The sequence below is a fragment of the Leptodactylus fuscus genome, chromosome 5 (genome assembly GCF_031893055.1).
Source record: "Leptodactylus fuscus isolate aLepFus1 chromosome 5, aLepFus1.hap2, whole genome shotgun sequence".
NCBI lineage: Eukaryota > Metazoa > Chordata > Amphibia > Anura > Leptodactylidae > Leptodactylus > Leptodactylus fuscus.
The window spans coordinates 86,467,544-86,483,248 of NC_134269.1; the positions used below are offsets into that span (position 1 = coordinate 86,467,544).

General features: G+C 39.5%; 1 protein-coding gene across 7 annotated transcripts in view; it reads left to right on the forward strand.

Annotated features, from left to right (window-relative positions):
• Nucleotides 1–14,606, forward strand: part of TRPM1 (transient receptor potential cation channel subfamily M member 1) — a 161,201-nt gene extending 146,595 nt beyond the window's left edge. For all 7 annotated transcript variants that reach the window (XM_075273574.1, XM_075273569.1, XM_075273570.1 and 4 more), the window contains 5 exons: nt 2,054–2,074; nt 5,158–5,302; nt 7,832–8,034; nt 11,068–11,200; nt 13,240–14,606. In XM_075273574.1, coding sequence (XP_075129675.1) covers nt 2,054–2,074; nt 5,158–5,302; nt 7,832–8,034; nt 11,068–11,200; nt 13,240–14,521 — 1,784 coding nt within the window. In that variant the 3' untranslated portion in view covers nt 14,522–14,606. The remainder of the gene's footprint in view (nt 1–2,053; nt 2,075–5,157; nt 5,303–7,831; nt 8,035–11,067; nt 11,201–13,239) is intronic.
• The last annotated feature ends 1,099 nt before the right edge of the window (nt 14,607–15,705 follow it).

Genomic DNA, 15,705 nt, shown 5'->3' on the forward strand with positions numbered 1-15,705 from the left:
CTGTCTGTGCACATGGTCGTATACATATAGCCTTAAGCTTGATCAGCTGCCAGGCATATTTTACAACATCTTCTCATACACCTATTCCCTGAGTCCCTAGTAATTTTATGCATCAATTCATTTTTTAAAGCTGAAAGGAAAGTAAATAAGAATTGAATCCTGCCTCTCCAATCTTAATAATGAGAATCTTCAGTTTTCTAAGGCATATTCATATGATTGTGTGCAATGCAGAAGATAATGCAAAGCTGAACTTGTCTTGTAAAAGTTTCTCTTCTCTATTATATCTGACATGAATAAGGCCTAAAGGTGTACTCACATGGCTGTATGTTTTGCCTGTACTTATGTATACTTTTGGCAAAAGCAGGTCCCAGGAAAGTACACATAACACATTGTGATACCACATTGAATTGAGACAGATGACAAACTCCTTTGTGCTACATCTTTATACAGTGCCAAAACAATGTGGCTGCATTTGGATTATTTGCATATAACAGCAAGAACAGACTAAAGCTATGTTCACATCTACTGCTGAGTATCTTACAAACACAGATACAAGTTATTCCATCGTTCCAACGCATCACATTTTTTCCACAGCGCTTTTCACAGAAAGTCTGCAGAATTTTCTTCTGTGGACTTTCTGTCCTTATTATACCCATACGGACAACATCAGCATTACCATAGATATAATTGACATACTGTTATTTATAAAAACGCAATGGTTTTTGAAAGTACAGCATTTCCGCTGCAGATATTTTTCTGTAATGTGTGGTTGGGATTAGCCAGAATCCCATTGAGTTTGAATATATTGAAAATCATCACAGCCAAATAGCAGCATTTTCACTATGTGGGACCCAGTTTAATGGCAAATTTTTGCTGCATGCAGGCTATTGTTACACAACTTTTTTTTTCAGTTGGGATTGAAATTGTGGATTTTTTGTGTCGTTTTCACAGCGTTCTTTTGTAGTTGATGTTCAAAAACACCAGATCCAGATGCTATGAGTTAGCCAATAGCAATTTATAAAAAGCAAGCACATTACATTTTTAGTCTTACCATTTTATTTATTTTTTAAATTTCAGTGTATTCTCTCCATTTGGATTTTTTTCATTTCCTTTCTAAGGGCTCGTTCACATCTGCTCCCGGTCTCCGTTCTGCAGGTTTCCATTTCCTGCACAAAACAGAGGCAGGAGACGGAAACCTGCAGGACTCTCTCTCACCCATTCATTTGATTGGGTTTGAAAGCTGTCCGGCCGTGAGCCCCGGTGAGTGTTTTATGCTCTCCACCGCGAAACTGTTTTTTTTAATCCGGACACAGAGTCGGACATGCAGTACTCTGTGTCTGGTTTAAAAAATCCGGTTTCGCGGCGGAAAGCATAAAACGCTCACTGCCGCTCACGGACGGACCCGGTCTGTGGTTTCCGTCTTCTTGCATGCAGAAGACGGAAACCACTGAACGGAGACCCGAATGCAGGTGTGAACCTAGCGTTATAGAAGTTTTCATAGGAAAAACAATGAAAAAAAAAACATTGTAAGGCCCCACATAACAGGACACAGCAAAAAAGCGACGCAGGAAAAACCACGGCAGTAACACTTTGTGATTTTTCACAGAAAGTCTGCAGTTTTCCGCCACATGGGGTCCTAGCCTAAAGCAATGTGTACATAAAAAAATGATAAACTAAACAAAATGCCCAGAAGTGACAAGAACGCAAAGAAATATTAGTGTTATAAAAGCTATTTTTTACACAAGAACACGGCATTCAGTGAGCACATATCCTGACTATCCTTAACCCTATCCTGCCTACAATTTTGATGGCAATAAATGCATTTTGAACCTAACACAAATATATTTATCTATTGTAACATCCTTTTCCATACATCTCGTAATCATCATAAACAGAAAACAGATAAAAGTGAACAGTGTTATAGACAAGTTGTAGAATAATTATAATGGTTTTTGGTGTATATAACATTTTTTAATTTTGTTCTTTTTTTTACTTTGTGTGCTTTGTATTATTACTTTCATTTCTTACATTTTGTATCTTTTTTTCTGAACAGTGTATGCAATGGAGATAAACCGTAAGTATTTTTCAAGTTTGGTTTTTGTTCAAGTTTTAGTAATTAGGAACGAGTAATAATGGATAACTACAGATCTAGATTTCTTGTAAGTGCTTTTGCATGAAAAATATTCCTTCAAAAAGCGCTCCCATCCTCAGCATTCTGGTTGTCTGTAACATCTCTGCCTGTTCAGGCCTCTGCGCCACCCTCTGCTCGCATTCTGCGGCGCAGGAGGCGTGTGCAGTTAGAGAATCTGCTTAAAGTTTTTAGTTGCACTGTGTGAACACGGCTCTAGTCCTTAATTGGATTTGCACCACACCCGTCTTCTGCCAAGGTTGCCTCTGTCCATTAAGTGGTTAATCTGGCCTTGCCCTGTGATTGACAGCTGCCTTTCTGTGAACTCCATGGGCGGGTTCTTCCTCCCTATTTAGCCTTGGTTCCCATTCACACCAGTGCTTGTTATTGCCGTGCGCATACCTGCTCTTACTGTCCCTGTTTGCTTATACTATTATACTTGACCTTTGGCTTTTCTCATTGACTATTCTCTTGACTCCGATTTGACACTGCATCGCTCTCTTGTTACCGAACCCTGGCTACCTGACCTCCCTTTGTTGTTGTTCGTCTTGTCTGCGTTTTGTGTTTCACGTATTCAGGGAGGGATTGTCTTCGTGGTTGTCGCCTATTACCTAGGATAGGGCCTGGCAATAGGAAGGGAAAGCGGGGGGCTTCAGCTTAGGGCTCACTGTCTCTTGTGCCCCTCCCAGGGTTTAAAAGTTCTGGGAATTGCTGTCTTAGCAATTCCCTTACATTGTCACTATTTTACAGTGTTTGGTTCTGTGCAGACAGTGTAGGACATTAGCCTAATGTATAATAATTGATGTATGGACTGTAAATCAGAACACAGCTGTTCACGAAAAGTGGACAATGATCTTTCCCCAGGCACAGAACAGTCCTCGTGATCGTGACTGCATGTAAGAAAGAAACATGGCCACTGTAACAAAGTGATCAAATGACAATTCTAAAAATTAACACTCCTATGAAAAATTTTAATGTTCATGGTTTCAGATGTAAAAGTGTAATGGCAAATGACAAAATGAGCTCTAAATCTGCAGAAAATCTAATTTCAGAAAACAAATAGGAGTACAATGTTCCAGTTAACTACACATTTATTATTATTACGGTTTTATTAATATAGAGCCATTTCTGGAGTCCGGTGGTAGTATGCTTAAAGGGATTGTCGACTTTTTATCTTTGACATTTTAAGGTCCAAAATTCATGTATTTATATATTTTATTGTGACCTAGCTCCATTTTATTTTCTACATCACCCGCATAGACATATTATTATAACATACTGCTTGCCATTGAGTGTTCTAAATTATTATTATTAAAGGGCAGGCTTGAACTGGCTCACAGGTGAATCAAGGGGTCTAGTGGACCCCACACCCACAACCCCTGCAAGAGTGGCACATGGCATAGTACATTCATTGCACTAAATACAGATAAGCAGCGCTCACCAGCTTATACTCCCATGTAATGAGTTGAATAACATATGTAACAACCCAGTTTAATATATATATATATATATATATATATATATATATATATATATATATATGCACACACACATCCATTGAGTGGATAAGATGACATTTAGGCAAATGACTATACCTCCTCCTGAGTCCCATCTCCTTACTGTCACTTTGGGGCCTCCCATCAACAATCTTGCTTGCAGAGCTAAGGAGGCCCCTAGTCTAAACCAATAGCAAGGTAGCAGACTAATGAGAGGGTACAGGACTGAAATAGTCGGGGGTGAGGGCTAAGTTGTTAGCTAATACTGAAAAAATGTGTTTTTAAGAATTTGCCAATGGATGACAGGTAATATGTGCATTTAGCTGTATATAATATTTAGAAGAAATTCTACTGGTTGGCCATAGGCACTCTAGTCCAACACTGTTAAAGGTTATCTCCCATTTCATAAAACTTGTAGCATGTAATAGTGACATGTCAGATGTTTTCAACAGTTTAGATATAGATGCTGAGACTCCCGCCAATGGCTGAAATGAAGTGTCAGAACCGCTCAGAAGAGCATTGCTTCCCCTGTTCAGCGGTGACTGATTCTGCTTGGGTAGAGAAGGTTAGAGGTGTACAAGCTCGTAGGCTTCATCTTCATTCTGAACTATCAAAGCCTATGTCGATGTATCATACCATGTTTCCCCGAAAATAAGTCATCCCCCGAAAGTAAGGGATAGAAGAGGTTTTGTTAATTTGCCTAATATAAGGCACCCCCCTGAAGTAAGACATCCCCAAAAAAACATTGCAGTCAGCTGAACACTGTGCGCGATGTTCCGTGTGCACAGGAAAGCCGGCTGCTGCATCTGCTGTGATACCGTACATTGTATCCACTGTTCCTGTCGCTGTAGGATGAGCTGGGAGATGCCCGCTGTGCATACACTATGGTAAGCATCGTATGCAGTGGAGAGTCCACTCTCCCAGCTCATCCCGCTGCAGCAGGAACAGTGGATACAACGTACGGTATCACAGCAGCGCCAGCAGCCGGCTTTCCTGTGCACATGGAGCACCGCACACAGCATTCAGCCAGCTGCAATGCCTGCGAAGTGAGGCTCTCCGGCGCAACCGCAGGAAGCCTCGCTAAACCCCGCCCAGCACTTCCACTGCTGCGACCAACAGCAGCACCAGTGCTGCTAAGAAGATGGGGAATGTAAGTAGCATACCTTCAACCCCCTCCCCTAACCTCCTGCACTACCTACAACTGGCAGTCATGCCGATGCTCCACTAAGGGGACGTTGTCCCCCGCTCCAGCCGCTCCTTACAGCAGGTACATAAGACATCCCCCAAAAATAAGACATGTCATATCTTTAGGACCAGAATTTAATATAAGACACTGTCTTATTTTTGGGGAAACACAGTAGCAGTGAACAATGGATGTGATCTTTTTACTGGCACACTAAAGAGAACAGTTGGTAAAACATATAGCTGAATGATCCAGCAGTTGTTTCAAATTATTAAATCTATGCTGTTAGAATAATACCGTAGTATTAGTAATAATTATTCTGTACTGATAACTATAGTTTTGTGCCGCAGCTCCCTGTGGTGACAACCTGTATGATGATGATGGAAAACGTCTTCCTCCTTGCATTCCTGGTGCCTGGCTCACTCCAGCTATCATGGCGTGTTACTTGTTGGTGGCAAACATCCTTTTAGTAAACTTGCTGATAGCAGTGTTCAAGTAAGTTTTCCACTACAATGTCAGCATAACAATTGTAATGTAATATTGCTCTTAATTTCATAGGATGAAATATTGGATGTTACAGTCTATAATATGGGACTGCGGAAATGTGATGTCGGCAGCTCTCATCATGATGGGTACACACAAAGGGGGAGATTAATAAAGACTGTTGTTTTCAAGGCCAGCCATCATGGTAAAAGGTGTACTATATTTATGATGAGGCTAACACCTTCCAATAAATCAAGCATACCCTCCATAGGGACATGTGTCTGCTCTAAAATTTACGGCAGCTCATAACTGGTATAGTCAGGATGTCAGGTATAATTTATGCCAGCTAACAGGCATAAATGATCATATATCCACATCATGCCCTTGTTTTTCTTATGCAAAAACCTGCCTTACACAAAAGATTTGCGACTTTTATATGTCTTGTATACCAGAAACAAGGCATTAAAAAATGGTGTAATAAGCCTGCTCCTTGAATTTGGAGATGAAAAACCTATTTATGTAATAGACATATTACACAATGTTGTAATAGTCCCTGGTTTATTACACCACTGCTTGTAGACACGTTAAACTGTCTGCCGCGAAACACTGACAAATTCAACAACTTCACTCACCTTATGGCCATGGGCACGGCCAAACACGATCGCCCCTTTTTGCCACTCTGTCACTTCCTTACATTTACCCATGTTTACATACAATTACCGCTTGAAACAACCTGTCTAACTGATGGCTACTGCCTTATGATCACGTAGAGGCAGTATGTGCACAGTTGAGCATAGGACTCAACCGTTGCCCAGAATTAACGATTCATCTGTGCTTGGGCACTAGAGTGACTAATTTTTTTTTTGTCCGGAGAGCTTATATGTCAGTTTTTTCCAACATACTTTTTCAGGGATCCACTGTAAGTCAATTGGATCCATCAGGATTGGTGTAGGTCTGTTTTCTAAACATATTTGGCAGAGCTACTTTGAGTTAAGCATTGAAACCATGATGCTAATGTGAACCCTTCTAAATGAAAAGAAACATAAGAAACAAGGCTATTCTTTGTCAATACTGATAAAATGGATAATAAAATGGAAAATATTTTCAATAGTTTTAATTGCAATGTAGCAGCATTGGGTAAACCTAAGGCTGAATGCACATGCTGCAGATTTGTAGTGTGGACATTGCACCATAAATCCTAAGCAAATTATTGTTAAATATAAAAATTCTGCCATGTGTGGACATGGCCATAACTCAACAAGAACAATTTTGGTTTTCTTTAAAATGCCTTACTGCCATTAAAATTCTAAACAAGATAATCTCTTCTGATGGATGATACTCATTCCCATTATTTCACAGCAGAGCCAAATGTCAAACGAAATAGTTTTTCCTAGAATTTACTTGGCGATCTACAGAAAACAGACAGTTACTGTTTAAGAGAAAGCAGATGGCAACATAAGCTTATTAAGAAAGCAGCGCACAGCCTGGCTAAGCCTAATGATTCTAATGGAGCCATATCAGGAGGCAGGAAACATTGTATTCATGTCGAATTGTGCCATCTGCTGTTTGCTTCCATGTAAGGACACTTACTTGCTAAATCTGAAAGCAACCCACAGTATAACCTTTTGATATTGTTATCATTGCTATGTATTCTTCAGCCTCTTGAAATATTTTCGGCAAGGATTAGGGATAGGCTGAATGATTTGGGCCCCTAGGATGTTAACGGTCATGGGCTGTGTATTAATGGCTAAAACCATGATACATTGGAGGGATTTATTAAGCCTGGCTTTCTGTATGCCAGTCTTAATTCATTAGCTGGCAGGAGAGGAGTTATGCCCCAAATTATTAAGAGGTTTTGGCCTCTGAATAATTCAGCTTTACTCTGTTATGCCAGAAATTAATTCTATTTCAGTCCGAAGCTGGCCTAGATTTCAGGTGTAACTCATGCCAACTTTCTGCTATAGTAAATTTGTCCTTTGTCTCTGCCTGCCTTTTCCTAAACAGTGTCGAGCAGGGGGCAGAAGACAAAATGTGGCACATCTTTAGTACAAGAAAGAGCCGCGTGCCAGAAACATGCCACATTTACACCCACATACTTCAGAAAACTAGTGTGGATGGGTTACTAAAACTGGGTTAGAAAACTGAGGTGAATTTACTAACCTATTTACACCAAAGTATATAGGTTAATTATATACATTATAGGAATGTTTGCATTTCTTATAATTTCCTTTCTCTAAGGCCCTGTCCACATCTGCGTTCGGGGAGTCTGCATGGGACGCAGATGTGAAATGGGCCTAAGGGATTATGGGTTTCCCTGAGTCACTGGCCATTTGGTACTGCTGTAATGCATGAATAGTCAGTCTTTTCTAAAACAATCTTCCAGCCTATCGCTTTTTGAAATACAAGGATGGGGTCCAGTCCACCAAACACACACAGAAACTTATTTGTAAATTCTTCAATAAATGTTTTCTAATACTATTATATATAATGTCATCTATACTATGTTATGTAAGTATTATATATTTTTTCATTTATTTTCAGCAATACATTTTTTGAAGTCAAATCAATTTCAAACCAGGTGTGGAAGTTCCAGCGTTACCAACTTATTATGACATTTCATGACCGGCCTGTTTTGCCACCTCCAATGATTATCTTTAGCCACCTGTACATTATACTGAAGCGCCTTTGTTGCCGCTGCAGAAAGATACAAGAAGGAGAACAAGATGAGCGAGACAGAGGACTGAGTAAGTTAGAAAGTCTTCCAGATGTCTTTTCTGTACCAATTCCAGGCTGTAGATATTATTTGCATGCTGTTATTATTTACTATAAGTGATTAGAAATCTGTCCTGGTCATATGATGAACCAATAAACATTTATTAGCTGAAATTGTAAGACCCCTTTCAGCAGTAGACTTTTTATTGTGCTGAAGTCATGGGTATCTCATGCCATGTTGTCCTCAACTCCCCTTATCGAATTACTCTGTACTTTGTGTCCATGTTGGCTCCAATGAATGGGTGACTAGATCATTCAACATTATTCATTTTTATTTTATTATTATTTTTGCCATTGTAAGGCTGGCATAAGACTGGTCCCTTAGACAGCATTAGTAACTGTGGGAAGTTGACAGGCAGAGAGCTAGAGTCCCAGTATATCTTTACCAGATATTCTAACATATGTGTGGTCTAGTGTGGGTCTTGTGTAGGCCTCAGACCCAGGTGTGGATCATAGGCTCATTACTGGCCAATAAAAGACTGCAGAGCCTACACTTCAGGGCAGATCCTGGGAGTGAGAGGAAGTGCCAAGGGTCTGTCCTGACACTGTGAGACGGTATTGTGCTCTTTTTGGTTGTGTTGGTTCGTGTGGCTGGTAGTAAGCCATTCATACAGTTAGTATTTACAGTTAGCTAGTGCTCAGACGAGCAGGACTTACTGTAGTTTCATACTGTTTTTGCCTGGAGTTAGACTGGTCTTACACTACCGTAATGATTTTACGGTCTGCAAGTTGCTGATCAGCAACACTAGTTGCTGATCACCAACATAGACACCGCAGATGCCCATAAACTGACAAACTCACCCATAGAGTTTAATTCACGGCCATTACGGACATGTTCTATAAATTGAGGACCATGGTTGCGGCCCGGCCACCCCACGGATAAAATATCTGGTGGTGTAAGAGGCTTCATTGACCATAATGTGTCCGCAATGGAAAACCCTCAATTGCGGACCATTTGCGGATCTACATTATGGTAGTGTAAGACCAGCCTGTATTTTATTTTGCTAATTTTTTGTGCCTAACTTGAAGGTTTATTTATTTTGCAGGTTTTTTTTTTTTTTTTTAAATAAACTTGTTTACTGCAGCTTTGTAACCCTGTCTCTGACTGGTTGGGTCTGCACCATTGCTGCTACCGAGCTACCTTCCCCTCATAACATATGCCCATTGTGTCACTTCTTTTTTTCACATATCTTTTTATTGGGTTTCATTTTTATACAAGTCATACAAATGGCAAGTAACAAAAAGTGGGTTTACTGTATGGTTACACAGATGCTTTAAGGCATTAACACCCAGAAATAGGAACAAACCAGCTCCCAGAAAAAAAGACCTGACCGACTCCCATTGATTTCAATGGAAGCTGTCTTTTTGGTCAGAATTTTGACGCGGATATGGCCTGAAAATCCTGACCAAAAAACCCAGTGTGAACTTACCCCTAAGTCAGATCTGGAAGCGGAGACCCTGCAATTCCCTATACAGCCCATGAGGGAAGACATTCAACCCAAGGCTCATCTAGAGACAGCCCTGAGATGGGGAAATCCTGCTGTCCAACATTTGGACACTGTGCCAGGAGAAGAGAAAGATACAAACAGAGATAGAACAGTACTCCAGTAGGCCTCTATTTTAATCCCCTCTATAACAGCGTCCTAGCCGACTTGGAGGTATTAGTCACTTTAGGCTCAGCAGCCCTATCCCCTGGGATTCTGCCTATTCTGGACTTCATTGCATCATGCTGACATCATTAGATGATCTTCTCCGCACTATATATCTATAAATGCCTGATGAAAGGTAAAAACCCTGAAATGTTGCACTAATAAAGGAAATTTTTGAAGCATAGGGTGAACCATCGAGAGCAATCTGAGTGAAAGAGGGAACCATGCGGAGAAATCTGTAAAATAGAGGTGATCCACAGGGAGCAGGCTATAAGATAGGGAGCAGTCTGTAAGAAAGGGGTAGCACTCTTTCACTCAGACTATTTTACACACTGCTCCCAAACTCTTATTTCCTTGTTCCCTATTTCACTTAAACTGCCCCTATTTTACTCACTGCTCCCAATGGATAAACCTTATCTTACAGACTGTTCCTCTGGATAACCCCTATTTACAGACCTCTCTTTTCTCTCTCTTTCCCCTATTTTACTCACAGATTACCTCCTACCTTACAGGCATCTCCCTATTGTCCCCCAGACTATGCCCCATGGATCACCCCTATCTTACACACTTCTAGGGGTGATTCATGGGGAGAAGTCTGTAAGATAGGGGTAATTCATGGGGAACATTCTGAGTAAAAGAGGGAACAATAGGGAGCAGTCAGAGTGAAAGATGGGGAGTAGTCTATAAGATAGGGGTGATCCATGGGCATCAGTCTGTAAGATGGGGTGATCCAGAGGGAATAGTCTGAGTAAAAGAGTGAACCATGGGGAGCAGTCTGTATGGGGGGGGGGGTATCATACAGAGCAATCTGGAAGATAGGGGAGCGGTCTGAAAGAGAGAACCATGTAATGTAATAAATTCTCAGTAAATCAAATGAATATCTCCAAGCAAACCCAGTCACAGACAATCTACTCATAGAGGATTGATAGTCATGTCAGCATTAAAGGGGTTAGCCACCTTTTCACAGCTGATCTACAGGGAGCACAACATTCAGACCCTACCAATCCATATTTGATGACCTGTTTTAAAGAAAGGCCATCAATTTTCAAAAGGTGGATCACCCCTTTAAGAGTCAAATACTTTGCTGACTAGGGGCAACATGGTGGCTCAGTGGTTAGCACTGCAACCTTGCAGCACTGGAGTCATGGGTTTGAATCCTGCCAGGAACAACATCTGCAAGGAGTTTGTATGTTCTGCCCGTGTTTTTGTGGATTTCCTCCCATTCTACAAAGACATACTGATAGGAAAAAAAAAGTACATTGTGATCCCTATATGGGGCTTGCAATCTACATTTATAAAAAAAAATAAATAAATACTTTGCTGACTGATACAGTGAATGTTCTCTTAACCGTACAGAACTGTTTCTAAATGAGGAAGAACTGAAGAAACTCTATGAGTTTGAAGAACAATGTGTAGAGGAATATTTTCAAGAGAAGGAAGATGAGCAGCAGTCCTCAAATGATGAGCGGATTCGGGTAACCTCAGAAAGGTATTTTATCATCTCTTATATATGGTTCATGGAGTCACAAGCCCATTATGATGATAATATATCTCATTGCTGTCGGATGCAGAGTTGTCCCAGCGACCTATATGGATCCAAGTCATCAAATACAACAATTGTTATAGAAATAGTTATGCAGGTCTATGTGGATACAATGGGGCAATATAATGTGCAGACTTAATAATAAGATGTGCTGACACAAAATGGCCAAATAATTTGGTACATCTCAGGTGGTTAATGCTTCCAAAACTGAAATCTGGGTAACATCAAGGGTAACTTACCCCATTCATGACATTGCGATGTTTTATACATAAAAAGTCTAAGGCTTCACATAGCGAAACACAGCTAAAAGGCGCTAAGGAAAGGAACGCAGTGAGAACACAACACATTATCCCTGCAGTGTTTTTGGGAAACCGTGATTCCATAGCTAAAATTAACATTGCTGTGTTTTTTCAAAAACACACACAATTTTAAAAATGCAACTTTTCAACAATGTAGCTGAGATTTAAGAAATCTCATTCACTTTGATGGAACTGTAAAACAGAGCGTTTTTTATTCCTACATTTCTGCAGTAACCAAAAAGCTGTGTATCTACAATGTGGGGCCTTAGCCTAACACACTAAATCTTCACAACAACTCTGTGCCTGAATCATAAGATTTCTAGCAGATTCCCTTTAACTATAACTTGACTTCTTTATTTTATTTTCAGACCCCCTAGGGATCTTGAACCCTAGGGGGCCTGGTTGCCCTTGCAATAGACTGCAATACTAATGTAATAGAAATATGGCCTTCAATAAGCTCCAAGCTGTCATGGCAACCAGTTGGCGCCCTCCAATGACATTCTTGAGGTTGGTGATTGTTGAAAAATGATGGCGCCCATGGTGCATGCACTGTTTAGATGTCTAAAGGGTTAAACAGCCACAATTGATGCAGGAATCGATCACAGTTGTTAGAGGCAGGTGCTGGCTTTATTATACAGACAGCATCTGCCTTATATCTCCATACAGCATGGTGGCTCAGTGGTTAGCACTGCAGCCTTGCAGCGCTGGAGTCCTAGGTTCAAATCTTGCCAAGGGCAACATCTGCAAGGAGTTTGTATGTTCTTCCCGTGTTTGCATGGGTTTCCTCCCACCCGCCAAAGACATACTGATGGGGAATGTAGGTTGTGAGCCCTATATGGGACAGTGACCGACAATATCTGTAAAGCGCTGCGGAATATGATGGTGTTATATAAGTAAGCATAATAATAATACATGTACATCATTGGTCATTAAGGGGTTCAAAAACATATTGGTCAGAAAATCGCTTTAATATCTATCACTGACTTCTAAAATGCTGCAACTAAAGCAGTATGTTACTTCTAGTGCTACACTAACGGTGAATGCTATAGAAGACAGTATATGAGCATACCATAAAGGAAAGCACACAGACAATATAGAAGTAATACCAAACATCTTTATTAAATAAAAAGAATATAAAACGTTTTATATAGGGACAAGAAAGATCCAAAAAAATTAATGAACTCCCCAGTGGTAGGATAAATAGTGCATATTAGTGTTGTTATTTACTGTTATTCCTTCCCCCTCATTATTTATATATATATATATATATATATATATATATATATATATATATAATGTTTTGGTACATATCAACTGGTGATACTAGTTAACTGTGTGTTGATTAGTACCCACATTGTGACTTTTGGGTGAGTTGTTTTGATGGTTGGAGCATTGGGCCTTTAGACTATTATACTACCACTGGGGAGTTCATCCATTTTTGTGAATTTTCCTTGTCCCTATATCACAATTGTTATATACTGTTAATGTATTTATTTAATAAAGGCATTTGGTATTACTTTTATATCTTCTGGGTGCTTTCATATAGGGTGTTCTCAGTTTTTGTGTAGCCTAAGGCTTTTATAGGTATTTAGTATTGTTAGCTATCCTTAGATAGCTAACAATATATGTGACAATATAGATATACATATAGATGACTTTTGAAGATTTTTATTTTTCATTTTGCAGAGTTGAAAACATGTCCATGAGGTTAGAAGAAGTCAATGAACGGGAACATTTCATGAAGGCTTCTCTTCAAACTGTTGATCTTCGTCTTTCTCAGTTGGAAGAACTTTCAGGCAGAATGGTAAACGCACTTGAAAAACTTGTTGGAATAGACAAGTCTGAATTGGTTCACGTACGATCACGAGCTTCCTCAGAATGTGATGCAGCTTATCTTCTAAGACAAGGCAGTGTGAACAGTTCTGATGGCAACAGCATATATAAATACCATGTAGAGGCTGATGAATTAGCATGTGATGACAGCACAGCATCAATGTCACCTGCATTGGGTTTACGAAGAAAGGCCTATTCCTTTGGGATGCAAATGGGTGAAGAAGATCAAAAAACCCAGTTAGTGCCACGGCAAGCTAGTCTACGTTATGTTTCAAGCGCCAATGCTGTTGCTGCTAAAGACTTGAGCAAATTGACTTTAGGAATTGTGTCACAGACAACAAGACCACTTTCTTGTATTGATACATGGACTCCGGAAAGTGATGAAAAACAAATAAGCAAGGAAGACACTGCTGAGGACACAATTGTATCAAATGATGTCATCATAAATGGCCAGTCACTTGCAAATGTTCCTATTTCAGACTTCTCGAATTCTCATTTAACAGTTGAAAGGACAAAGCTAGAAGCTACAATATCATACCCATTAGAGAAATCAAAAGCTGCAAGATATTATCCTGGCCAGTCATATAACACTTGTCAAACAACTATGACAAAATCTAGAAGTTTTATATTTACCCAGGCTGGTAAACTAGTTGGTGGTGTTAATAACTGGACAGCTGAGTATAGCACAATTATGGACCAACTTTGTCCAACCGCAGTAGAAGATTGGGCCAACCAGTTCAGCTACCAAGATGACCCTCAAAAAGAAACTCCAGAACTTCCCAACATTGATTCAGAAGCTGAGGTCCAGGCTGAGCTCAAGCCATTGCTAACAGATACAGAAGATGACAGCGATAATGGAGAAATAGGAAACAGTGCCTCCTTCCCTTCTACACATTTTCCTGAAAGGACAGAGACTGAAAACTTACTCTCCGTAAAGTCGGAAAGGAATTTCGACTTTGCTTCTCCTAGATCAAAGAGTTTACACAGTCATTCTAGAAAGGCTCGATCTTTAATGGATAAACTAGAAAGACCTGGGCACGCCAGTAGTGTCATGAACATTGTGGTGGCTTGTGGAAGTGCTACAGAGGACTCAAGAAAAAAGAAAGAAAGCACCTCAACGGAAACAGAGTGTTAAAGTGAATGTGTAAAGTGAAGTGGGGAAATGAGTAAAGTAGGGGACCCAATATTGTAATGATTTAGTACTATTTATACTTTGCTTCAAAAAAATCAGTTTTAAATACATATTCTTAAATATAATATTTTTTGCCACAATTTAACCAATCACATAACTGAAGACAAGTGAATAGTTATGTTATCATGCTCTGTTTTGAATGAATGAGTGAATTTCAGCAGTTATCACCTCTTATTTACTAGCATTTTAGTTATAGTTAGTGCTTATAAGTATACTAGTTATTTTTTATCCCAACAGTGTCTTGTAGTCAGCCAAAAGTACCATATAAATTACATTATTTTTCTCATTCGATACATAACATTTGGGTATTCAACAACCATGGTGGCGAAATTTACAGAAGTTTGTAATAAGGGCACCCAAAATAATTGAAATACTTGTGCTTTCTGATAATCCACACCATGTTACATACTTAGCATAAAAATACTTCTTAAAACAACGTGAATGGCCCCTTTCTATTGCCATTAAATGGGTCCACGCTGTGAATACATTTTTCCTTGACTGTATCCATTTGACCATTGTTTGGGGCTCTAGTGAAAGATCTCAATTTAAGCAAAGCAAAAACCATAAGGCATTGATTTAATGCTGCCTTAAACCCTAGACATTCTAGGGAACTGTGCTGCTGGCCCTTTTGGCACTCGCTAGCTAACTATGGTATATGGCAAATTGAAAGCCATTCTGTAGTACAGTTTTAGGGCTAGAACCTAGTATCTTTGAAGCATACATACAAGTTACACATACTGTCAGCAAAAACAGAGTAACAAAATTGACTTGCTTTGAATGGACGTTATTAAACGTAAATAATAAAATGAATGCAAATTTTTGTGATTTTTTGATAAAAGATATTTGCACACTTCCTACTGGTTGTTTTCATTTTTCAATATAGAATTTAGTAAATGTCTACCTTAAGTTATAGAACAATTTTTCATAGATAAATAGTGCAGGTGAATGTAAGAGACGTTGCAATATATTTTATTAAAGAAAAATGCTTTTAACTCCATTTATCATACTGCTGTCCTTCCCCCTCGCTTTACTCGGCCTGTTATTATTAATACAACCCGTATCTAGAAATCATATACAGACTGTTAGCTTAACAGACAGAAATGTATAGCAAAGGGAATGGCTAGGAG